The sequence below is a fragment of the Falco biarmicus genome, chromosome 3 (assembly GCF_023638135.1).
Source record: "Falco biarmicus isolate bFalBia1 chromosome 3, bFalBia1.pri, whole genome shotgun sequence".
NCBI lineage: Eukaryota > Metazoa > Chordata > Aves > Falconiformes > Falconidae > Falco > Falco biarmicus.
In genome coordinates, this window is record NC_079290.1 from 98666565 (window position 1) to 98692502 (window position 25938).

The 25938-nt window shown below is 42.4% G+C and overlaps 1 protein-coding gene across 3 annotated transcripts in view; it reads left to right on the plus strand.

The window, feature by feature from the left end:
- The first annotated feature begins 14473 nt into the window (after positions 1 to 14473).
- MCUR1 (mitochondrial calcium uniporter regulator 1) overlaps positions 14474 to 25938 on the plus strand; it is a 44442-nt gene continuing 32977 nt past the window's right edge. The window contains exons 1-6 of one of the 3 annotated variants that reach the window (XM_056331209.1): positions 14474 to 14871; positions 15738 to 15851; positions 17286 to 17389; positions 20210 to 20311; positions 21948 to 21989; positions 24073 to 24144. In XM_056331209.1, coding sequence (XP_056187184.1) covers positions 14604 to 14871; positions 15738 to 15851; positions 17286 to 17389; positions 20210 to 20311; positions 21948 to 21989; positions 24073 to 24144 — 702 coding nt within the window. In that variant the 5' untranslated portion in view covers positions 14474 to 14603. The remainder of the gene's footprint in view (positions 14872 to 15737; positions 15852 to 17285; positions 17390 to 20209; positions 20312 to 21947; positions 21990 to 24072; positions 24145 to 25938) is intronic. The other 2 variants (XM_056331210.1, XM_056331208.1) reach the window with 2 other exon arrangements.

Sequence of the window (25938 nt, forward strand, 5' to 3'; positions counted from 1 at the left end):
GGCACGGGGTAAGGGGAGGCTATTTTCCAGCAGGTATGTCCCACCTGGGGCGGCTGTGGGAGCCAACAATCGGTGTGATTTTGTCATTTTAACAACGCATGTGTCTTGCAGAGGGATAATCAATATGTAAAATCACCTTGTAAAGGCTGGGGTGGTTTTTTTCCTCTTTGTATAGAAGACGTGGTTGTTTTCATCCTTTGCAGCCTCAGATCACATGCATGTTGCACACATGAGGACAGGCACGTGGCAGGGCACGATCACCACCTGGGAGGATATCACAAAAGACATAGCTAGGGCATGGATGCATGAATAAAGGTTTGACGTGTAGGACCCTGAAGTCTCCTGCACTCCTGGAAATTTGAGAGGTGTCACTTTCCATGGGGATCCATGAGCTAAATCCTTTTTAACAAAAGCACTGCTGTCACTTTTGGGCTAGTGGAACCTTGGGGCTTCAGCAGTACCGTTCATCTGCATCACCACCACAATGAGATTTGAGAGATGGGACCATTTGCCTTTACCTCCACCAATATGTGTCCATATAGCCCATTTATTGAAACAGTGTCTTCAATACTAGCCTAACAATCCATAATGATTTCCTTGCTCCCAGCAATGTGTCACCTTCAGCTCAGACCTGAGGATGTAGGTGATAAAAGTTAACATCCAGACAGATGATACGTACTGAAAATGCAATTATGTATTGTTTGTTTCATATGTGTCTGATTTTTTGTGTCTGAGCTCCGAAATGCTGCAACAAAGACGCAGTTTCACTACATAATCTTCTTATTTGTTTTCTAAATCTTTCATTCAGATTTATGCAGATGTTCAGTCTGCAGCTATGCAAAATTTCAGATGGTTGTAGACATAGAAAACACGATCGCTAGTGTTTACATAAGCAAAATCCCTCAGCAACGCTGACTTGAAAACCCGAGTTGACTGTCCCCGCTCCATCTCTGCATAGGCGGCTGATTAGCACTTGGGTTTTAACTTACCTCTTCAAAGTACAGCCAGCGTACAGCTCGGTTCTTCTGAAGCATTTATGAGTTTATACACCGTTGCTGAAATGGAACTTCCGATGTCATCGCACTGATCCCATCTGCCCTTGAGCCGACATAAAAAAGAAAGTGCTGATTCACACTTCCACACTTGGAAAAATGCTCCTGGGTCCTACTGGCAGACATCGCTCCGTTTGGACCACTGCTGTTACAAAAGCCCCTTGGAGCAAAGACGTCCTTTTTATTTTTGTGTGGTACTTGGCATTGTAACGTCCCGGTCTGTGACTAGGACCCTGAGCTGCAATGGGAATAGAAATAATGTCGTAATAAAGGCACTTGGAAAATTCTGCTCAGCTGGCTTGCTTTTGCAGGGATTTGGCTTTGCTCTTAATGAGGTCATGTGAAAGGAGCATTTATTTATTTATTCGTTATTTTTGCATATGTACAAAAGGGTTCTGGAAGCGCACCCTCAGCACCTTTCACACAGCTACAAATCATCTTTATAAAAATAACACTAAACCAAAGTGCAAAGCAGTCACTCAAAATAAGTAGTTAAAAATACTCTTGGTAAATGAAAAGCTGGAATCACATTTCCCTACCAGTGAAGTTCTGTCCCCATCACAGTCGTGTTCAGGGAAAAATAGGGGTCCTTTATACTGGACTTGTAGAGCCAACAGACACGAGCTCTTTCAGACTATAAGAACCTGAGCCTGAAGTTTGGACGTAACTTCTGAGTTTGACTTCTAGAGACTGAAGGCCAGACATAAACTCTGTGGAAAAACTTGGGATTTCAAGTGACTTCCTTGGCGCAGCAAAGAGGGGTGGTATCAGTGGGTGTGAGATTCCCTGTATTGCTCTTCTGTGTTCCTAGCAAGCAATAAATTATATCTATTCTTCAGCTATTTGTGTCTCCAATATTACATAAAAATAAAAGGACAAGACTCCACTGGATATGAAATATTGACATCATTTTCACATCAACAGCTGTGTATGAAAGTAAAGATACAGCAAAAATTATTGGGTTGTTACTAGGTTAGCACCTCTCCTAAGATAGAGATGATGGCTATCTGCTCCTGTTGCATTTCAGAGTGTTTGGATGACAGTTATATGAAAAATCTAAATACTTTATCGAACTAGTTCTGCTGAAAGTCTTAAAGTCATCTTCTGGGTGATGTTCTTTGTGAACACAGTGTTGTACTCTGAAAAGATGGAATGGCTTAGTCATCCAGGCTGATTAGTTTTGTCAGGCACTGCAAATTGAGTGACCTTCCTTAGGAGTGGTATTTAGGGGGGTTTGTTTTGTTTGAAGTATAAAGTACCTTTTTTTTTTTTTTTGTTCAGCATCCACAGCTGTCTCACTTACTTGTGTGATTCATCAGACGTCATGAGCCACATAAGGATACACTCAGGCTGGATTTTAGAGGAGATGCTCAGGACAACCCAGGCAGAGGCTCTGCTGATGCTGGAGACCCCACTGCATCCCATCAGGGCCAGCACCGGGCAGCTGTGGGTACCACCAGCAGGTGCCGTACAGGAGGTAGGGCAACAGGAGCTGGAAGCACCACGCAGGACCGAAGCTCCCACACCTGGGACCTGCTGCAGTACCGACTCAGCACCCAGAAACAGCAGTAGGTCCCATTGCAGCAGCGAGAAGGGTGAGTCTGGAGCGTAAGGAACTGAGCTGAGGTTTATGAGATGTAATGGCTGGGTTTGCCATTCCTTCAGGAGAAAAGCATATAAAGCAAAACATTTCAAGCTTCTTCAGCCATTCACAGTAACCTTAACAAAGTGAGATAACTTAAACACACGAGTTTCTGCTTGCCCTACCAAATTGTAGGGACTTAGCCTTATTGACAAAAGTATGTTCAAAAAACAGTCACTGGCTATATTTTAGGGGCTTTACATCTGTAATACAGGAATTAAAGTAATATTGCTATTTCTGGCAGTGGTGCCAAAAAGAGCATTCATTATTATTTAGCAGGCAGAATACATCTCTACATGACGCTTTCAATGAAAAGATGTAAAATGAAAGGCTTCAGTGTGTAGAAACTAATACAAAATTCCTTCAAAAGCCAGAGCACCCCTCCTCATCTGATGGCCAAGTCACAACTGAAGTAATTTCATCTTAAATTCTGTTATGTCATTTGGGCACACTGGCAGCATTTATCAGTTAGGTACTTATTTCAGCAGCTGTACCTTACCTAAATATATTTATATGAATGTACAGACTACTTTTGTCAGATTTTTACAAAATTGACGAGCTTGAGCCTTTCAGCAACAACATGGATATTCTGTATGGTTTCTGCCAGTTTTAGAAAAGGAATTTTCTGCTGACAAGCAATTAGCTTTCTGCTACTATGAAGATTATTCAATGGCATTTTTGCCATCTGTTACGATGTGTACTTTTCTTAAATGCAACAAAATTTGACACTGAAAGAACAGTGTGGGGGAGAGGTTTCTACACAAGCAGGACCTATCTCAAAAAAAAAAAAAACAAACAGGCACCCAGAACTGAAATCTCTTCTCACATATTCCCCAAAATTCAATGTCTTTCGCAGGTAATTATGTCCCCAAATGACCTTATGGATGCAAACTCTTTTATTGGGCTCCTTTCTTCCATCTGGAAACCTTAGGAAATGCTGTAAGCTAGGCTGTTGTTCGTTAACAAAAGGAAACCTGTTACTTTCTTCTTCCAGCCACGGTATTCATTTGTAGTAATGAGGATAGGGGGAGAAGTTAAGTGCTCTGGGAGATGTGCGTTTTATTTAAAAAGGAATTGTGGTCTAGTGAAATCCTAAAGATAGGAAAGTTAGCTGTTAGTTGGTAATTTCCTTTCTCTTTCTGAATAGCTAAGCAGTTATCTATCGCAATTTAAAGGTGCTTTCTTCTAGGTCTTTTGGCTTCACAGTATTTATGTTAGGAAAGCTCTAGATGATGCTGACATGTTAATGTTTTCCCAATTAAATAGGTGCTGCTTTTATATCGTATTTATGTTTGTAAAGTTAATTGTATCTCGGTTCTCCTGTGAGTCACTCCAGCGGGGATGGCTCTCCATGTCAGCTGTAGAGGTGAAAGCCCCCGCTTTGTAGCTGAGCCTACAGCACTGCAGAGCGGCCAGGCTTAGCCCAGCCACGCACTCAGCTTCTGGCATTTATGTCACCTCCCCATGTCTATTGTCCATGACAAGTCTCATAGTTAAGTGATTGTTAGAAGAAACAAAGCATTAGATGACATCTAGAGTTGTGTAAGTAGCTTATGGTTGTGTCCTTCTGCCTTACAAACCACCCCTCTGGAAGGACAGTCTCCTCCGAGCACCCGTTAGGTCTGGGTAACTTCGTCACAGCTAACAGGCATTTCAGAAAGCACACTATGGACCTTGTTGGAGTTTTTCAGTTTGTAGAGTCCTTGGTCGTTCCTAGACAGACAATGCCTTCAGGCTCAGGAGGAGTTTGACTGCATGTCCTCAAGGCCATCGGTTTGGCTGGTGGCTTTGTGGGACTGCAGCGTCAGTTAACAGGCAGCTGCCTGTAAGCTAAAGGTTTCTGAGCTGAAATGATGCAGTTGTACAGCGAATATAACCTGCTTGGTCAATCTACGCACGGAGTATTGCACAAAAGAGAAAGTCACCACCTCGAGACTACAGAGGCTGCATTTCTCCATGGAGGGAAAAATAATCAATTGGATCAAACAAGAAGTTACATTTAACAGTATCCTGCAAACTACTAATAATTATCAACCACAGAGCCTTGGGTTCAGAGCCAGCATCTAGTCTAGGTGCACTAAAGCCCCTGCAACTACTGGAGGCTGCCAGGAGGCAGGTCAGTTAAGCCAAGGCAAGCAATTTCCTAAACTGCAACTCTAACCAAAGATACTGTTGATGCCGAGAGTGAACGAAAAACAAACCCCAGCACACACAGGAGTTATAAGAAAGGAAACATGGGGGTTTATCCTTCCTTGTCTACATTTTTGTAAACAAGATTGTAACATGGGTTTTTCTCCCGATTCATGTTGGCAAGTTGTCCTCCCTTTCCCTACAGCCCTACAAGTCTTTGAACACTGATTGGTGTTGCCAGAGAACAGCAGTGTTACCTGCAATGTCAGATATCCCTGCAGCTCAGACTCTGACGGTAGGTGTTTAGGCTTTTGCATTGTTGGCTTGAGATATATACATTACTTTCAGTTTTACACATCTTAAAACATGGCAAGCATAAGAAACAAAGGAGGTTTAACATTAATATTGCATTAAACCAATAACATGAGATTAAATCCAATGAAACAGCTTCCAAAGATCTAATAGAAGATAGTTCTAGAAGGGAGATGTCTAATGGTGTTGAAAGCCTGTTTTGAAAACAAACAGCCAGTCTGAGCTGTTTTGCACAGAGCATGCTGCAGGTTTGCCCTGCTCCCTGAAACTGTTTCTGGCTCAAATAGAAATGTGGATTTTGTGCAGAATAATGAAGTTGGCATGCACTGAAAAATCCATCTCCCCACTTCACAAAGAAATCTCAGGTTGTTGAAGCCTAGGGTCTTGGTGGTCATTAGGAGAGAAAAAGAGAAGCATCTCCAACTCTAATGGGGCCTCTGTAAGTTCAGGCAGAACGTGGCAATCCACAAGGCTGGAGGTCAGGAGATCCTGGCCACCCCAGGGGGGCCCAAATGTCCCTTTGCTGCAGCTGAGAAAGGGGAACCTCTCTCCACCTCTTTCTCCTAAGTGAGCCCATCTGAGGGAGACCTAGGCACCTGTGGAGGAATGAAGGCAAGTTGATTGGCATTGATGGTATACAGCTGTGGGCTGGCTTCAGGGGCGGTGGGCTGATGTGGATAAGGTGCAGCTGTGGCTGGTTCCTGCCGAGTACTTAAATAGCTCTAAGGGGTATAGAAGAGGAGCAGCCAATGCAGAGAGACCTGGAAGAAGCAGAGGGACAAAAGAGAGAGGGTGTGCCCTGGAGGTAGGAGAGATGAGGAGAAGGGTGCAGCAGATGCAAGAAGCAGGGTGGACTGACCTGAAGCGTATAAAGAAACATCATGGACAGTAGATGAACTGTTGAAACCTTGTGGGGGATTGGTGGCTGTGCTGGGGCAAGGCGTGGGAGCTACTTACTGAAGTTAACCTGGTATGGGGTGGTAAAAGCCTTGTTGCAGCCAGCTAGTTTTGAGAGTACCGCAACAGGCACCAACATGCGACCAAGTCGCCAAGCACGCCCTCTGAGAGCACATCTTGGCTAGTGCCACTGCTGCCTCCTCAGCTGGAAGGCAACTGGAGGAAAAAGGGGGGGAAAAAAAAAAAGAAACAGGACTTAAAAGGCTGCAGGCACCTTTAAGGAAACCTAGAAACCTGATGAAAATGATCTATGTGGGTGCAGTGCAATGACCAGCATAAAGTGCCTGTGTGAATGTCTGAAAAATATTGTTTCCAGATCTCATATCTTAAGGGATGGGGGGGGGAAAGAGGAAATGTTTTGTTAATGACTTGCAGCTTTGCCCCAGCGTAGCCCTCCAAAATAAAAACAGTACTAGCTGCAGACTAGTGCAGCTGAAATTGTATCTCTTGCTTTTATCGTTTCTGGATATTTTCCATATATAAATGTTTACATTCATATATCTGCATAATGCCTAATTGCATGACTAGGTCCTCATAAAAGCAGAGCTAAGTTCAGCAGCCCTGAACCTCAGCATAAGGATCTTGTTCCATCGCCTTAGTGATTATCTGGTGCAGTTAATCCGGACTGCATGTGCTAGGTTTGATTCTGATGTGCTGCACAGAAATGATGACAGAAAGCCACAGATAGGAGCAAATACCATGAGCTGAAGTTAACGTTCTCTGTTGTCAGATGCCAATAGTAGTTTACAGCATTTTTACCATGGCTGAACAGAAATAGGGTGGCATCTAACCACATCAACCTGCTTCTGCTCCAGTTTTCCTTTAAAATTACTTCTAGGTCACATTTTTTCTGTTTCACATATTTCTGTTCTAAGCTTTGTAAGAATACTGGCTAATGTATAAAGAAATTGCTGTTACTAGTTTCACAATTACTTCTGCTAAAAACATCTGAATAGTTATTACAATGTTTATATTATTATTATTATATCTTAACCTTGCACTTCATTGCTAACCAAAAACAATCCTAGTAACCCAAACGCTCTAACTTAAGAACAGACCACTGTTTTCTTCTCTAATCAACAAATATGACATTAAAACCTTGTCAGATAAGACAATTTCTGCATTTGAACATACATCTCGACTTGTTTGTGTGAAACAAATGTTTTAGACTTAAATATTGTGTGCTTGCACTGCCCTGTCAGCCCAAGAGGAGGCTGTGGGTTTTGCTGAGGTAAGACAGACCTCTTCACAAGTGCCCTTCTGAGCTGCTGTGGGAAACAGCAGTCTTAACCTTGGTGGGGAGGGGGAATGGGAGCAGTGGGAGTGATATTTCACTAGCCATCTCAAGAATCCTGCTAGCTTCCAGGCTTGGAACAAGTAATAGTTGGAAGACATCTAGTTCAGCACTTGTTCTGGGTTGGATCCAGCAATCAAGCCGGTCTATCACAGAATTAGACAAAAGTGTTGTCTAGGTAAGGGGTTTGAGCACTTAGCTGGTAAAATGTGTTGTTCCCTCAAGGATGTTACAGACTCCTTTCTCTCTTGCAGGGTTTTTGTTCTGTTTTTTTCTGAGCGTGAAAAACACTGAAACAAAAAAAAATAATACAGCATATGGTGTCCGATGTATAAATCAGTATACTTCATTGTTACCACGGGAATGAAGACTTGGAAATTTGTTTTCCACCGCTTTGTGGTCTGTCTTGCATTTTTACTTGTTTAAAGTAAGGCAGCCTTCTCTTGAAGCAGAACAGTTACATTTGGCACCATCAGAGAGTGTCATGTCCAAAAGGCTGGTTGGGTTTTGTCCAGCTATAACAGTAGAGAGGGTTGACAAGATGGAAACATTTCTTTGCTGACAGTTGACACCTATTTTGTAGAGATGGAAAAAGCAGAGGAGAATCCAGCTTTCAGGGTCCTAGGTAGAAAGCACGCCAAGAAGTTCAGCCCTGAGTGATCCTGGGGCCGTGAGGAGCCCTGAGCCTCTCTGTGCAGGTTAGATGGCTCCAAAGACTATGGGCTCCTTCTACATCCCACTTGTCAGAGCCACAAAGTTATCTCTGACCTTTCTCCTTCTCACCTCCACATCCCCAGTGGAGGAAAGCAAGCAAAGGACAGGCTGCTTCTCCTCTGCTTCTGCAATGGCTTCAGCATCTGCTGCAACACGGGTAAGTTTAACCCAAAGAGGCTCTGGAGAGAATGTCACGGTCAAAGTGACTGAAAACTGATGCGGGGCTTGTATCTTCATTGCATTTATTTTTATGGGTTTGGTTTGGATTTTTTTTTTCTCCTGTGTGCAAAGCTCCCTCAGACATGCCCCTTATCACAAAGGAGGACTCTGCATAATGAATTCCTAACATAATGGTCCCACTTCATAATTAATTTATTCATTCTCTTGCTGTATAACTGTTTCTCTACTTAACTGACTGACTTTGGTAATAGTTCTCTGCATAATTGATTCATATTGCTGTTGATTCTCCCCATTTTTATTTAATACCAGAAATTATTTGCTGTATAACTGCTTCATTGCTTAACTCATTATCTACACAATTGCTTGGTATTGTAATTGATTTGCTGCTTAACGGTCTCACAGGATAATGAATAGCACGTAACGGCTGTCCACTTTTCACCTCCGTTTCCCTTCCCTGCATCAGCCTTTCCCTTTCTTGATGTGACAACACGAAGCTTTCCTGACACCCATTTTATCCACTCAGCCCATTTGAAAATGTCACTGCTATCACCAGTCCCCTGGCCCTTACCCTGATGCCTCCAGCCCCCTTTGGTGTCCTCCCCGGCCACTCTCCCAGCTGCATCACGCCGTCTGCAGAGCTTCAGCCCCTTCTCTCTCGTATATCCACAGTGCAGACTCACACGGGTTTTTAAACCTGTATACTCATCCCTTCTGTCCTCCTTCCACCACTTAGCTTCATGTCTGTCCCTTCCATGGATGTTTTTGCTTAATGACCCTTGTAATGTTTCTTTGGCATGTTTATGCCTGGAAGACACCCCTGGACTACTCCAGAAAGCCTCTGCGCTGCCTCCTCCTTGAAATCCTCCCTCAAGCACACACCTTCCGCGCTCCACACAATGCCTGTTATGCCAGAGCCCACTAGTGTTACTATCCCTTGTATAACAGTGGTAAAACTTTAAAACTGTGAGCAACACACCCAGATTGTTTATGCATCCTCACACTGCTCCTGATCCTAATTCTCTTCAAAACATATGATGTCCTTCTTAAAAAGCACACGTACGCTGGTGACTTTCTCTTGTATATTTGCACTGCCCTGCCTGAGATGTCTGGGAAAAAATGTAAGTAACACATGCATTTCCAGAAAGTTAAAAAGCCAGCACACAACCATCCTCAGCTTCTTTCCTTCCTGTCGAGATGACTCCAAAACTTCAATCTACTCTTCCCCTATTCGCTTGCTCAGAAATTACATTTTGTTCTGAATCTCCTGTCAGTATAAGCCGGATCTCCAAGGAGCGATTGAAATGCAGCAACGGAAGTCCTGCCTGACAATCCCACTGCGGGACTCCTTTAGGAAAGAAGTAAGACCAGGGTTGTAGAGACATGAAATTCTTATTTGCAACTTACATGATTCCCTAGGTGTAAAGATAAAGAAAAAATAAGTAACTCCTACAGACAACTTCCTCCCTCACTGCTGTCTTCCTGCATATGGCAATCAGAGGCAGCCACTGCTGCCCTTCCGTGCCATGAGAACGATTCCTCCCGCCTTTATTTAGTCAAAGGTGGCGGATGCATCGATGTTTTCTATACAAGGTAATTCTTGGGTTGGTGGGAAGGGATATTGGTCCAAATTGCTCTCCATTGTAAGGCACTCAGCTTTGATAGCTTTAAACATAGATGGTATTTATCTGCTCCTTATACAGGTCAAACACGACTGATGAAAACATAGCAAGATTTAATATTCTAATACAAATGCCATTTCTTATTGATGTCAAGCATAGCACTTGAATAAATATTATACCTCCTTCCATGAAGAAATCACAGTAGGGTTATTTCTGGCAATTGAACCAGCTTCCAGGAGATGTGTTCTGCTGGGGGTTTCTGCAAGGAGCTTGGTGCATGACCCCATTTTAAGATCCCTGGAATGCCTGTTTAGCAACTTGGGGGATCAGGTCGATTGGTTTAAACCTTGTCTGGGTCCTATGACTTTGAACTGGAGCAGCACTGACAGCCAGCACCATTAGCAGTTGCTGCCATCTACGGGTAGGATCATTTTAGCTTTATTCCTCAGTGATTCTTCGTTACGAATAATATACCCGTTCTCATATATAAACAAATATAATGGAAGAAATAAATGACACAGTTATCATTGCTTTCTCCACTAAAAGGGAAGCAAAATAACAGAGAAGGACTTCACCTATGCATCCACCTGAAAAGAACAGAAGATTTTGAACACTTAAAATTATTATCTGCTGTAGACAAGGGAAAAAAAATTATATTGCTTTATTTTCCATCTTCAGTATGTCACATGCCGCCTTTGCTTTAAAACCATTGGGGCACACTTATCCCTGATTGAACAGCACCGAGATGACTCCAAATGCACAAATGCACCTTATCATTTGCATATTCATTTGAATGCTGTTATAGCTTTTTTTTTTTTTTTTTTTTTTTTTTAATCCCTTCAAAGTGGGAAAGCATTCATGCACTGGTGACTCTCATTCTTTTCCAGCCTGGGAGGTTTTTAGCTTTTCCCATTTAGAATTAAGAGCAGTTTGTGGTATTCATCACCCATGACAGCTGTTAATCCCTCTCAACTCTATACAGTCACTGTGCTAAAACATTCTAAGTAACAGGACTATTCAATGCTATTTTGGATTGCACCTGTGGTCCCTTTAGCTCATTCATCTTTCTCTGACACTGGCTAGTACCAGGTGCTTGAAGGGGGGAAAGTGAAAAACCTCTATAGTGGAAAATTAATGCAAAGGCACAAGAACTTGCTATTACAAGTAACGGCATCGTAAAATCCCTTTCACAAGCCAACCACATCCATCTAAAACCTGATTTCAGTTGTTGATCCCTCCCAATTCCTGTTGGGAAGCTTTTCACAAGGGCTGTTCTGTTGAGTAAAAACCTTTTAATTTCCAATCGACATTTATTTCTGGCCACTTCACACCAAATGTTCCTTTCTCAATAATGTCCTTTTGCACAAAGCATTTCTTTTTTCTTCTCTGCCTATTTTTAAGCTCCTGTTTTGTTTACAGATGGAAACAAGATTCCCTCTCAAGCTTTGTTTCGCTAAGCTAAACAAGCCAATCTCTTTTTAACCACCCACGACAGAAAAAACTCCACTCCCCTTAATTATTCCATTGATGCTAGGTGGCCAGTGTGAATATGAATTCAAATTTCCTGTATTGGATAACTGTGGTTTGTATTTGAAATGACATTATACTCAAGGGTCAATGAAACTTTCCATGAAACTCCACTAAAAATACCCTACTTGATGCACCTTAGTGTTACGTTTGCTTTCCTCGTGGCCATAGCACATCGGTGGGTCAACCATACCTCTCAGAGCTCGTGTTACTCTCCCCTTCAGTCTTCACCTAAAAGTACAGCAGGTATTATTAGTCCTTATTTTGCGCTTTGCATCACTTCGCCATTTCTGTTACCCCAGTTTTTAAGGTCATCCACAACTTCTTAATCCTGCTCTGCAGATTTCACTGTTGCAGCCAAGGGGGTTATAACTCTTTGATCCACGAACGCTGTGTGCCAGCAGGGAGAAAGTTTTCAGGCCACTAAGCATGTAACCTTCAGCACTTGCTTCATTTATAGTCCCTGAGTAAGACCTAATGACTTCCATGGGGCAATGGATAGATTAAAGCCAAGCATTAAGCAGCCTAGAATCATGAGACAGCAGAAAGTTGTTTGTCCCGTCCTTTCCTGGCTTGTGACTACACTGCTTATGCCTTTTCATGCAGGAATTAGTCCCTGATGCCCAGTTAGCAAAACTGATAGCCCTGAAGTTACTGCAGCCCACCGAGGGTGCCCCCAGGCCTCGGTGAATCCACCTGCTGGTTCATATCCACCAACCTTCAACGTGGAGATGGTCGAAACAGGGGACATGGGAGATGACAGCAGGAAGCGGGAAAAATGAATGAGTTGATCTCTGACACAAAGACGGAAAGTCAGCTGCACGAGGAGATCTCTGTAGCCAGCGGTAGTGACTTTCCTTCCCTTCAAGAAGATGAAAACAGGCACTGTGTGATGGCCAGCACGTGGGTGTATTTGACCTGGAATGGGCTGACTCCAGCTGCAATCACAGCCCTCATCGATACAGCGCTTCTTGCATGCATCCTCTGCCATTGTATCCAAGAGCAGAAATCACCTGCAAAACGCAAACCGGCAGATGATGCAAAAGGAGACAGCTCAGTAGTCATAATTTTGCCTTTCAATTGTCATAGCAAGCACAGAGCTTTGAAAAGGATCATTGAAGAAAGAGTATCGAAGAAAGAGTATCACAGAAAATACACTGTGCCAATTTCTGAATCATCCATAGATGAAAACACAACTGCCTGCAGGCTCACAAATGTCAGCATTTACTGCCATGCTAATGCCAGGCAACGTGCATACAACAGCCAAGCAGATGCAAGGCACATTAGGCAAGTTTCTGCTTTTATTTATAATGAAAACAAACAACTGTGTGGGTGAGCCCACCCATGCCCCCCAACTTGTGCAGTGCAAGCGGTTTGGGAAATGGCTATTCATGTAGGATGAGCCCGCAAGTAGATTACCACTTCAGTATATCAGAAAGGTATTATTTATAGCTTATTTTTGTAGTAAGAGCGACGGCTTCTAGCATTCTGCTTTACCACGCCAGCAGCTGGAGGGAGTTGCTGCAATAGACGCTGGCCTCGTGCACACGCATTGTCCCAGCCGCTGGGATGAGCCGTGCCATGGTGGTTCACCTGCCTCCGCATGGAGCTGGGTGGTTCCATCTTCATAGTGACCAACCATAATTATCGATTCTGGCAAGAACAAAAGGTGCCACGTGTTTTTTGTGAACATGTATGCAACCCATACCAGTGATGCCAGGGCGTTAATGTATAACAGTATATGTATAACCTTAGGTTTAATGTATAACCTTAGTATATGCGCAGCCTTAGTATAATTACTCAATTGTAAACGAGAAGTCCTTATATTAGTGTAATTGTTCAGCTAGTGATCAAGAAGGTGTGGTATTGAACGGACAAAATTTATGATCTAACTTGAAAGGAACATCTAGGATAAAAGAACTGATTGAACTTCACAGGTAAGAGAAAAGAACTGATCGAACCTCATGGAAACCCAGCAGGTTTTGCCAAGTAACATCGTAACAGGACTAAGATGACCAGGTCATGGAGTATTTGGGAATGAATTTGGGTCAGTGGTTGCAAAAGCAGCCCTTCGACTCAGTTCAAAAGAAACTACGCATGTGCAAAAGGAGGGACTAATGTAAATGAATCTTGGGCAGATAACGAAATATATAAGGATCCTGGAAAAATGAATGCAGAATATAAAGGACATATTTGAGGACAAGGTGAGCACATTAGGAGGAGATACCCCTGTACTCCCAGCACCGTAACGAACCACCCCTGCTTTCGAAACTTCAAAATAAGTCTTAGAATGATTCTCCGGCCGATCTTTCGGCAGCAGAACAGGCCAACAGCCTTGCCGTGAAGTATGCGCACCACAGAAAATGGCAGTGGGCCAAGCTGGTTTCCTCTCCTATTAATTCCCTGCAAATATTAAGTAAACTTGCTTTACCAGCATGTAAGGCTAAAGGCCACCTGTATCACCCGTGCTGCCATGCAGTGCTAACGCGCGGCCTGGCCCGCTCCCGCGCCAAGGGAAGTGTTCCATTAAGGCCCCAGACTTTTTGAATCCTTAAGTTCTAAGACCTAGTTCTTAACTAAGGCTCCAGATCCACCCAGTTCCCTAAATTCTGCTCATTACTGCGTTAGTAACACTGACACCTGACATCAGGGCCCTTTTGGCTGCTGAATGCTGCTCTTGGCCCAGAACTAAACACAACGTAAACATGAGGTGGGGGCGGCAGTGGGACGGGGACCGGGACCGGCACAAACCACCCTCCCAAAATGCTCTTTTATTCACTTCAGTAAAGGATGGGGCTAGCTGCGCGACGCCTGGAGAGCCTGTGCTGCTAGCAGCTAGCTCCTGGCGCCCCAGCAAGCCCGGGTCGCGGCCCACGGGGGCCGGGCAGCGCCGGTGCCGCCGCGACCCCCCGGGAGGGTACCGGCTCCGCCCGCCCGCCCCGCGTTTCTCGGCGCGGCCGCCGCGTGAGCCACAGAATCAACCGCGGCCGCTGGCGGCACCACCCGCCTGCTTCGCCACGTGCCGGAGGCGGAAGTGAGACACGGCGCGCGGCGGAAGTGAAGCGCCGGGGCGGCCCGTGCTCGGCGATGGCGTCCTCCTTGTAGCGGCGGGCGCGGCAGCAGCCGTTCCCCTCCTTCCTCCCCTCTATCCGTCGTCGGGACCGGGCGGCGCGGCTATGGCCAGGGGCCAGGCGGCCGCGGCAGTGAGCGGTGGAAGGCGGGCGCTGCTGCTGCTGCTGCGGTCGCGCTGCGCGGACGGCGCCCTCCCGCCCGTCGCCGCCGCCTCACGTGACGGCCGCGCGGCCCCCTCCCCCGCGCGCCGCCGCCTCAGCGAGTGGCAGCGCCCGGCCGCGCCGCGGGGCCCCGCGGCCGCCGTTACCGGCAGCGAGGGGTGGGGGAGGCGCGTCGGCGGGGCCGGCAGGGAGAGCCGCTGCGGGGAGCGGGGTGAGGAGAGCGGGGGGGCGGGGTGGGGAGTCACCGAGGCTGGGGGAGCCGGGGGTCTGCAGGGCACCGCCGCCCTCCGCGGCAGCGGTGGAGGCTGCCCGTAGCGGCGGTTAGGGGAAGGGGTTTTCTCCCCCGAAGGCTAAATTGGCTGTTTTTTATTGATCTGTAAGGCAGCTAAGCCATAGCCGTGTCTTTTGTCCAGTTGTCTTAAAATATACGTCTTAAATATATATTCATGGTTATAGATACGGCTAAAATAAAATATATGTCTGAAAATACAACGTCTTTCGGGACAGAGAGTTCGGCCTCCTGACGATTTACCTCACGTTCCAGCTTGCGTTCTTCCCGCCAGCTGGGTTATGTGAGTGTCCCAGTGGAAACTACGCTGGCTTAGGTTTGCATTCAGCGTTGAAAATATTTTCTGTAAAAATGTTAAATGGCAGTTTGTGAGTGATTTTTGTCAGAAAGGCAACCGACAAAGGTTTGTGTTTTTAACAGAGAATGGAAAGAGCCTGTGAGTTTAGTCTGCAAAGCTTGGAAGTGCTCACAGCTTCCACCGGTTGTGCTGGCGATGGTAAAGGAACAAGTTTCCAGACCCTGACACTTGGTGGGGGTTTTCCAGGACATCCTCTTGGAGAGCGTTTCACAAGTACAGCAGTAGCGTATTCTGTTTTCAAGCTCTTGCGCTTGTTCGTTCGATACCTTTTCAGTTTGAAGCAAGCTGTGTTAATCTCGACGCACAATCTAAAATTTTGTCATAAATAAAAAGTATTTGGGGTAGTAAGGAAATTCCAGGAAAGCAAACAATTTGATTAATTATTCTTTCTTAAAAGTAACTTACATTTTTTTCATCTCTTTTTTTTCAGATGTAAGCATCTCTGCATCATCGTCTTTACAAAGCAAAGGGAATATTTCCTTACTGGGGAATAGGAAGCTTTTTTTTGACACTCATGCGCTGGTATGCCTCTTGGAAGAAAATGGTAATTTGCTGGAAACAGGTGGCTTTTTTAAATGGGATTTTATGAGTGTTGTTTTAGTTTACAAAGTCTGTTACTTCTCTTTGATGTGTGATGTTACAGCTTCAGTTTTACAGATATATTTTTATATACACTGGATAAGAACTTGTAGGGGGTTTTCTACTTCCAAAAGGAAACAGTGAGCTTATATAACTTTGATTGGAACAATGTGTTATTCTAATGGTAATTAAAATGCTAAAAAGAAATTAAATTTTAAGAATTTGGAGTAAGAAACAGAGTTTTCAAGGTAGTGGTTTAAAATGTATTAATTGGATTCCAACGTATTTAGTATATAACACCCTGAATATATAACAATGTAATACAATAGGATTGAATGCAGAATACTATGTAAAATGCAGCTTCTAGGACAGATCGTAGAATACTATTTGAAATATGGCTGCTTTTATGCTAAAACATAAGGGAATAGATTATTTTGGGTTCACACTAATGTTGCTGAGGTGGGGAAGGTATTCTAAGGTGAAGTTCTGTACAGCTATATTGGCTTTTAACAGCTCTCCATCCCTGAAAAGGAGAGTGTCTGCTCTCTTTCCCCTGCCACATGGCTTTTCTCTCTTTCCACGGGCCAACCTAATTCTCAGAAAAGTCGCCAGCTCTTTTGCTGGATTGGTAGTCTGAGATGCTAGTTGAATGAGCCCTGGGGATGAGGGATAAGGAGAGAGGGGTATCTCTTCTTCCCTTTGGTGGTGGCAAACTATTGCACTAGCTCAGCTATTGAAAGCGTCTCACTCTCAGACCCCGTATGTGCCAACTGCTAGTTAGTTTGAAACAATCATGCTTTTCCAAGTGTTTCTTCTCATAATGATCAAATCTTGTTCATGGAATTTTTGCTTCTACATTTTGAAAGTGAAGAAGTTGAGAGTATTTCTAGTGACAATGTTTTACCATAGTTCGCAATATATTCAATTTGAAAAGTTTCTAATAGGGACTCAGAGGCTCGTAGGCCTAAAATCAGAGCAGTTAGCTTTTTTCAACTGCTGAGTTTTGCACATCTTCAGCGGTACTGGAAGATTCAAAGTATAATGAAATTAAGTGTCTGCTTTTCAGGTGAGAATTCTTGCTCATAGAAATAACCACATGTGACACATGACATTCCAGAATACTTCTAGATAATTTCCAGCATTTATCCTGCTGATAATTGTAATAGTGCTGTGCTACAGAAGCAGCTATACTATGTCACAAACATAATTGTGAGGTGGAGGAACTTGGATGTACTGACTAGTTGTGTTCTTTTGTTAGTGCTGGATCAAGAGGAGTGTTTTAGTGTCTTTCATAACTGACATTCATTTCAACTTGGCGCTGAGTATAGCAAGTGGCGTTTCTGTAAACTGTTCAGATTAAGATCTTTTTCTGAATGTTGTTGCATTTTGTTTTGCTTAGGGTTCACAACTCGGCAGTCGGAGGTCATTGTATCTGCATTAGTGGAAATTATGAACACCAACCTGGATATGATTTACAAGGACATGGTCACCAAAGTACAACAGGTTAGATCAGAGACAACAATGGGCCTAAAGTAAATCAAAACATTGTATGCCTGCTAATGAAATATATGTTGCTAGTTATTATTTGTTAGATGAGATATTTTAGAAGTGCGAACATGAAGAACAAACATCCCTGTGTGTATCTGTTGGCTAGTTAAATTTGTCTTGACTTCATCAAATATTTGTGTTGTGGTGGACCTTGAGATTTAGGTGCTGTGAGCTGGTATGCAAACCACGGGTAGCTTTTTCGTTTCAGCCTTATTATAGTGTGAAATAGAATCACTTAGAAGGCTTTTAGACAGACATAGGAGGTATTCAATACATGGATTTGAATAGTTACAGCTCCTACTTATTCTTTTGTGGACTTGTAACAAGGAAGTACAGTTTCCTTCTGTTACTACCCTGTTATATGGTACCTTTCTATTTATCTCTTCATGTCACAATGACATTCATATTGTGTCAGAATTGAGCTGAATTTTTTTTTTATATGATGTTTTTAGGGCATAATTGGTGTAGTTGTATACACTGATAAGATGTAGGAAAGTGTATAGTTTGTATGCTAATATAGAAGTCTATCTCCTTTTCCTTTGATGCATACATTGTTTGTGGTATCCTCTAAACCTACCCAGCATGTACGTTTTGGTGGGAGGAAGTGAAGAAAACTTGCTTGGAGGTTGACTGATAATGCTGAATATCTGCAGAGATCCTTCCTGGCTACCAAGAAATGGTGTACAAGTGAACTGGATTGTTAGCTTCGACTTCTGAGGGAATGATTGCTTTGATGAGTAATTGGGTCTGGAGGCAAGGCGTGTTCTAATACTGGCTGTGTTTTTTCTTTTTTTTGTCATTTTTTTTGGGGGGGTGGGGAAGGGTGACGGCCCTTTGTCAACTCATACAACGGTAAATCCGTCTAAGGAATTGGTCATGACAGTGTTGAATATTGCCATGTTGAGCTGTTAGGCATCTGACTTCAGAAATGAAACTGCAATTCAGAGTAAGACATGATTCACTGCATGTGGAACTTGAGCATCTTTGAATGGCTTTCACAATATCTGCTATGCTGGATTCCCTGCCACATAAGCTTGTGAGATAGTGCTGACAAGAAGCATACAACCTCTTCGGCCGCTCCGTGAGGCTGGGCTTTACAGCCCCAACTCCTCACCTTCTGAGCACAAGCTTTAAGTTATTTCATAGTAACAAGGCTGCTGTCTTAAAACATGAGAAAACAGCAGCTGCTGTCTTGGTAATATAATAGTCTTGGCAGTACAACATCTCATTTAGAAGTGGGATACCTGGATTTTGCACTGCCTTCCATCTAGGGAGGTTCCAGCCCATCATTCCTAGCTTTTAGATTCCAGGCTAAGAAGACATGTGAGTGCTTCCTCCTCCTGCGCTGAACTTGTTCCACAGTCTGTCAGGGAATGCAACACTAAAGGGACCCTTTCTCCTGCGGTTGGTTGTATTTTAAGTAAGCAGTCTGCAATAAGCAATCTCAACATCCTTCTGTGCTCAGCCTTTTTGAATGAAAGTAAACAAGTTTTCCTTCGTTTTGTACTGAATTCAATGTTGCTACTGATGGTAGATGTTTTCTGAGACTCAGATTTGACCCTTAGGTGACTTTTTGCCATTAAGATTTAAAGGTGCAGGTTTGTATGGCGTGCTAAGATAAAGCAGCTCAGGAGGTGTGCATGCCATGAATTCTGGGCAACATGATAAACCTGTACTTCTTTGTAGTCTTTTTGCATAAGGTCTTGTGCCAAAAGAGAATGAGGAATTGGAATAAGGTTTGGAACGTTCTGGATGTAGTTATTACCATTAGGCCATAGTTGGGTATGAAAAAGATAGTTTTGCACTGGTTAGATAAAACCTTATGGAAAAATAAGTGTGTGTGTGTGTGTATAGACATCAGGAAGAGAAGGAATGTAGAAGATTCTGTTCTCTGTTTTCTGAGTTCATTGAAGAGAGAACAAAAGCAAGATTGGAGACATCTGGGAGTAAGAGAAGAGGTGTCCATGGCAGTACTCTTTCTGTAGACTTTTTGTAATGTGTGCAGTACACTGACCCCGTTTTTTCAGTCTTGTGGCCAGGCTACCTGGTGAGGCTCCTCCAGATGCCGCTTGGAAATATAATGCTGCAAGTTAGAGTAGCATTTCCTGAGTGGCTGTGTCAGATTTGTAGGGTTCTTAGTCCAGAATCAAAACCAAGGGACTACTTATTAGAAGGAGATCTTCAGAGAAGAGAAAAGGCAGTCCCTGTTGGCATGTGTGGATTGTGTAGGAGCTAGAACAATGTCTCCAGACTTTGCCGTCCTTGAAAATTGCAGAGCATTCTTGTTTGTCTTCTGTCAGTTCAGTGTAACAGGCTGAGCAGAGCAATTAAAACTGTAAGTATAGTGCGTGATTCTGAGTAGCGAAGCAGAGTGAGCCCTCTTGCAGGGTGAGGTAACAAAGGAGGTAACTACAAACCAGTATGGTTGCGCTGAGGAGTTTAGGTCTGAAAGCAGGGTTTTCTCGCTTAGCTCAGAGACACCTCTTCTCTCCCTAATGCCGGTGCTACCTTAAGAATTTGAAGACTTGGAAGAAACTATTTCCTAGGCTATTAACTGAATTATTCTGGTCTGCTAATTTTGTCAAACGTGGCCAACTTACTTATTTTGCCACCGTCCCTTGATTTATCTTGCTTTCTGAAACTCAGATACTCAATCTGAAATTCCTGAATTAAAACTTTTGGGGTACCAAAATAACCTGTCATATTTGTAGGCACAGATGAGAAAAAGCATTATAGTTGTTACATCTTCTGAGGTTTTTCTTTGTTCTTTTAAAGGAAATTGCACTTCAGCAAGTAATGTCCCATATTGGTGGCGTGAAAAAGGACATGATTATTTTGGAAAAAAGTGAATTTTCAGCACTTCGTTCAGAAAATGAGGTAAAAATCACTATTTTGGAAAGTGCTACTCTAGCACTTGCTTATTTTTTCCCATGGTGTAAAAAAAGTCTCGTACCCAAGGGGTTGGCTCTGGGGCCAGTATGGTTTAACACCTTCATTAATGATCTTGTTGATGGGGCAGAGTGAACCCTCAGCAAGTCTGCAGATGATTCAAAGCTGGGAGCAGTGGCTGATACACCAGGCAGTTGTGCTGCCATTCAGAGGGACATCAGCAGGCCGGGGAAATGGGCCGACAGGAATCTCCTGAAGTGGAACAAATACAAATGGCAAGTCCTGCCCCTGGGGAGGGATAGTGCCATGCACTGGGACAGGCTGGGGGTGACTAGCTGGAAAGCAACTCTGCAGAAAGGGCCCTGAGCATCCTGGTGGGCACCAAGTTGACCACAAGCCAGTGATGAACCCTTGTGGCAAAGGTGGCCAACAGCCTCCTGGGCTGTGTTAGGGGGGCTGACAGTGGGTCAAGGGAGGTGATCCTTCTCCTCTGCTTGGCCCTGGTAAGACTTCATCGGGAGTGTTTGGTCTAGTTCTGGGCTCTCCAGTGCAAGGGGGCATGGACGTGCTAGACAGAGTCAACAAACTGTCCAACAAGATGACAAGTAAGTGACTGGAGCATCTGACCTATGAGGAAAGCCTGTGAGAGCTGGCAGTGCTTAGCCTGGAGAAGAGAAGGCTCAGGGGATTTCATCAATGTATTCACATATTGAAGAGAGGGTATAAAGAAGAGACAGGCTCTTTCCAGTGTTGTCCAGTGGCAGAACAATAGGAAATTGACACAGATCAAAATGCAGGAAATTCTGTTTAAACATAAGAAAACCCTTTTTATTGTAAAGGTGGTAGAGCACTGGAATAGGATACCCAGAGAGGCTGTGGACTCCCTGTCCTGGAGATACGCAAACCCCAACTGGACATGGCCCTGAGCAACCTGCTCTAGTTGCCCCTGCTTTGAGCAGGGGATTGGACTGGATGATCTCCATGATAGAAGATGCTACAGCTCTACCTGTTCCATGTATCTTTTGAAAGAGATAAAGTAATAGAAAAAATTTGGATTAGAAAGGACCTCTAGAGAACGTTAGGTGGTTGCAGGCTGCAGTGTGATTGCCATTTAGCCATCTTTTAAAGCTGAAGAAACCCAGCTCTCTGTCCTCCTCACTGCCCGTCCCCAACATAGTGTGCTTCGGCCCCCTGTCATCTTCATGACCCTCCACTGGACTTGCTCCAGTCTGTCAATGTCTGTCTTTTACCAGGGAGCCTAAAACTGGACACAGCACTCAGTGCAGGCTCGCAAGTGCTGAACATGGGGAATAACCACTTCCTTCAGCCTGCTGCTTTTACTCTTGTTAATGCCATCCTATGCTGTTGGCCATTTTTACTGCTGTGGGACATCACTGGCTTCTGTCTTGTGCTGTTTGGAAGTGCACAGTACTGAGTAAACATGTGTGTATACGCACATACCTGTACGTGTACCGAGGACATAGTTAAACCACGCTTGGTTTGCCTTCTTTTTCACATTATGCATTATAGACATTGTTATTGATCATGCAAATTCATCAGTGTTTCTAGATTACATGGGTTTATGTACAGTAATAAAGTGCACAATTTTTTTCTGCTCTTTCAGAAAATAAAACTTGAACTCCAGCAGATAAAGAAGCAAGTCATGGTAAGATACGGTACCAACAGAATTAAGAATTGACACCTGTGTAGTTTGCTTTGAAAATAAAAAATAACAAATGTAAAAGCTGTACTTAATTGTGATACACAGGATACTGAAATTGCAGTTGATGGTATACTGTGAGCTGCAACAAAGACAATTCCATGTGTACTTTTTTTTTTCACTTATGTGTCCTTAATTCAGTTTCAGAAAGCAGCTGCTATGTCATGGTTAAGGCTGAGTCGAGTTCTGCTTTTAGGGCTGCCTGTTACATGTAAAGGTGCAGCATGCTTTTAGAATTGCTAATTGGTTTGAGTTTTGGTTGTGGGTTTGGTGTTGTGTTTTGAAGACTTACCTGTTAGCTGTCCAAAATTTACAATAGCTTTTAAATGGCTGCTTTAGACCACAAAGTTTGGGACCATATAACCAAATAACCATTACAAGAAAACAGACTCTCTGTAGAAAATGTACTTATTCTTATTCTTACCAGGTTTAAGCATCAGTGCTGTGTTTCTGTTCTTCGTTTGTTTGGCTGGAATAGCACTCCAAATACCCTTCTACCATAAGAAACATCTTAAAATCTGTTATTTCAATGGGTGTGGAGTCAAAAGCAGCCTTTACACAGAAACAAACAGTCTTGCAAGAGTGATTATGATTGGAAACTAGGAACATTAACTGCTTTTAGGGAGTATGGACATCTTATTTGAGAACTACTGTTTCCTGCTGAAATGTCCTTCTTAGGTGGAAGGATGGAACGCTCTTCCTTCCCTAGGATTTGTCTGTGAAACTGTCAGACTGTGGACTTGAGCTAGCTGTCCATGTGGCCAAACTCAGCCTACTGCCTCCTTGCCATTTCTTTCCTATTCTCATCAATGTCTTTTTGTATTGTCCTCTTAAAAAGGAGAATATAAATTTCTCAAGGCTAATCCTGCATGTTTAGTACTGTATTATGAAGTGCTTAATACAACTGTTTTCATAATACCATTTAAAAATACTTTTGGCATCTAATTTTTGAATTGTAACTTATTTTGTAGTTTTAGTTGCATATTAATGAGTTAGTATAATCCACTGGTAGAGCATCAAGGGTGTGAGTAATCTTTTCTTAAAAGCTAGATGTCTTAAATTTAACTTTAAGCTGTAAATGTAATTCTCACAAGGGCAAGTTATTTTATGTTTGCTTGTACATTTTCCTTTAAAAGACAAAAAGATGCAATGTTGTAGAAGTTTAAGAAAAAATTATTTCTAATTTTTGATTGATTAAACTGTAATGTATCGTGTTGTAATGACATCTAAATCATAAACCAGTTCAAAAATTCAAACATAGAAATTGAGTCTGATTATTGTCCATACTAACTTAATGAACTCTTGACTAGTTGACATTGGCCTACTTGAGAGATGCTTACTTGGTTTTAATACTAGAAACTCCCAGAACATCAGCAATCTTTTGCTTCTCCCACACATTCATCTGATCAGCAGTTTGCCGCATGACAAACTGTCAGCTGGCTGGAATTCCTGCCAGGAGGTTGCATTAAAATGGCAGCTGTCACTGAGAAAAGCAGGAATCGCAGTCACTGATGAAATAAAATGGAAGTCTGCAACTTAGAGTAGTTTTGAAAAGTTAGGTTTTTAAAAAATATAATAAACATCTTGTGACTTCTAAAATGCCTATAGCTTTTTCTGAATGCTTTTTTTACACTGGAAGGTTAGAAACTCCTTTTGAAGTTATTTTGAGGATTCAGGTTGCTTTGTGGAGCAAGTCCAACTTATAGGGGTACCTAGACCTTGGATTTCTAGAAATCAGAGAGAGTTAGAGGGTATAGGAAACGTTCCCAGCATTTATAGAAGGATATGCTCTCAATTAAGTGCTGTTCTCAGTGTTCTGATTTTAAAATCAATTGTTAGATTTTGATTGTGAGATCCAATTCTTGAGTATTTTAGGAATACTTACACTTTTGAAAATTATGTACACTAGTTAGAGAGAAGATTCATTCCTGAGATGTGTAAGGAAAGGCGCAATATATTTGTCTAATTCTTTCTGCTCGTGCTTAAATAGAAAATCATGCATGCTGCTCTATCTTTTTTTTCCCATTAGGATGAAATTACCAAAGTTCGTGCAGATAACAAGTTAAACCTAAACCTAGAGAAGAGCAGAGTAAAAGAATTGGTAAGTTTTAGCTACTTTCTTCTAGAAACATCTCTACATGGAGTCCTCTCCAAATTTGTGTAAGAGCATCTTACCCAAAGAGCATTTTCGTACTTATCTATAGTATCACTCAGCTTCAAGGTGGTAGTAATCCAAGTTACTCATCCTTATGCTGCTATAGTACAAGGTGCCATGTTTGGTTTTGTATGTCTGTCTGTTTTGATGTTGGTTTAATATCCGGATTAACATATTACACTTAAATATATCAGATATTTGTATTTAATCTAAATATGCTGACTAGCTGCCTAGAGGTTTTCTATGTTATTAGTATATGTCTCTTTTCACACCTGATTAAACTTACATATTTATTAAATGTGTCATCACTGAAGATGATTCATTTGCCTATAGCTAAAGAATTTATAGCGTAGCTAGTTTGTCAGGAAGTACCTATTGTGAAAATAGTTACAATTTTCTTTTATTTGGAACTGATACTGGTTCAGATCGTTTTGAACTTTGAAATATCTGATAGAACTGAATCAATGTGATCTTAAATTAGAATAACACAGATGAAGAATTAGAAGATTAACAAGTTTTTGCATTATATATAACACTCTAGTATCTAGAGTTCTGTTCCCATAGATATTTTTTTAATAGCTTTTAGGTGCTCAAAGAAGTTGCATATTCTAAATTGAAAGATCTTTTAATGATATTTTTCTATTAATATTATTTCTTATTTGGTCCTTTTTCACAGGTGTGTAATGAACACATAATATTTATCTCCAGTCTAGGCAATAAGAACTGTTCAAGTAGATATCACTTACCTTCTGTGTGTGCCCCTTGACGTTTTTCACAATAATTAGTTTAGGTAACAGCTGTGTCAGTGATTTATTATGACTAACAGTCTGTTATCCCATGGTAGATGCTTGAATAAAGTACAATTTGAGCAGGTAGAATTCTCATTTAAATGTTAATACTACATGCTAATGTTTTAAAAAATCATCACATGGAATGTATTAACTGTGTAAATTATAAGCTTCGCAATGCTTCAGGCATACAAAATCTATTTTAAAACATTTCACCAGTGATAAATTCAGCACTAGTGTTTTCTTGTGTATTTACGTAGGATCCTGGAATCTGGACTCGGTTGTGCAGAACACTACATTGTTTTGACTGCCTCCAACAAAAAGCAAACTGTGCGAAAAGTCAGCAAAAGCTGACCAACTTTGCAGTCCGTTGTGCAACTATAATTTCATAGTTTCTATGAAAACTTCTAGTTTCTTCCCCCCACTCCCCCACTTTAGTTGCCATCTCTGCCATGTACAAGCAGAAAAGGAAGAAGGCAGATGAATGGGGAGCAGTTGTAGTATATATGCTGAGCTGGGGGAGAGATGTAATCCAGTATTTTCTATAGTAGGCAGAGCATCATTATCATATTTACTTCAATTGTAATGTGACTTGAGGCTGAATGTCTAACTTTCTGAAGGTAAAACTTAGGGTAGTTAAAGGTTACTGTGTGACCTTGTTTTGGCTGGGATAGAGTTAATTTTCTTCCTAGTATTTGGTACAGTGCTCTGTTTTCTTACTAAGTTACTACTCAGAAGAGAAATGTCCTAAGGTTAAACTGATTTAACTTGAAGCACTAAGTAAAATGTCCTTATCCTTCAGTTTTGCTTGAAGTAAGTACTGAAGGAGAATTTCTTAATTTAACACTGATGTGGTCAATCTTTAATGTTTCAATCTCTAAATGCTTTATTTTTTAATTATTTGATTCCACTTTACATTTTTTGGAGAATCCTATGTTGCTTAATGCACATC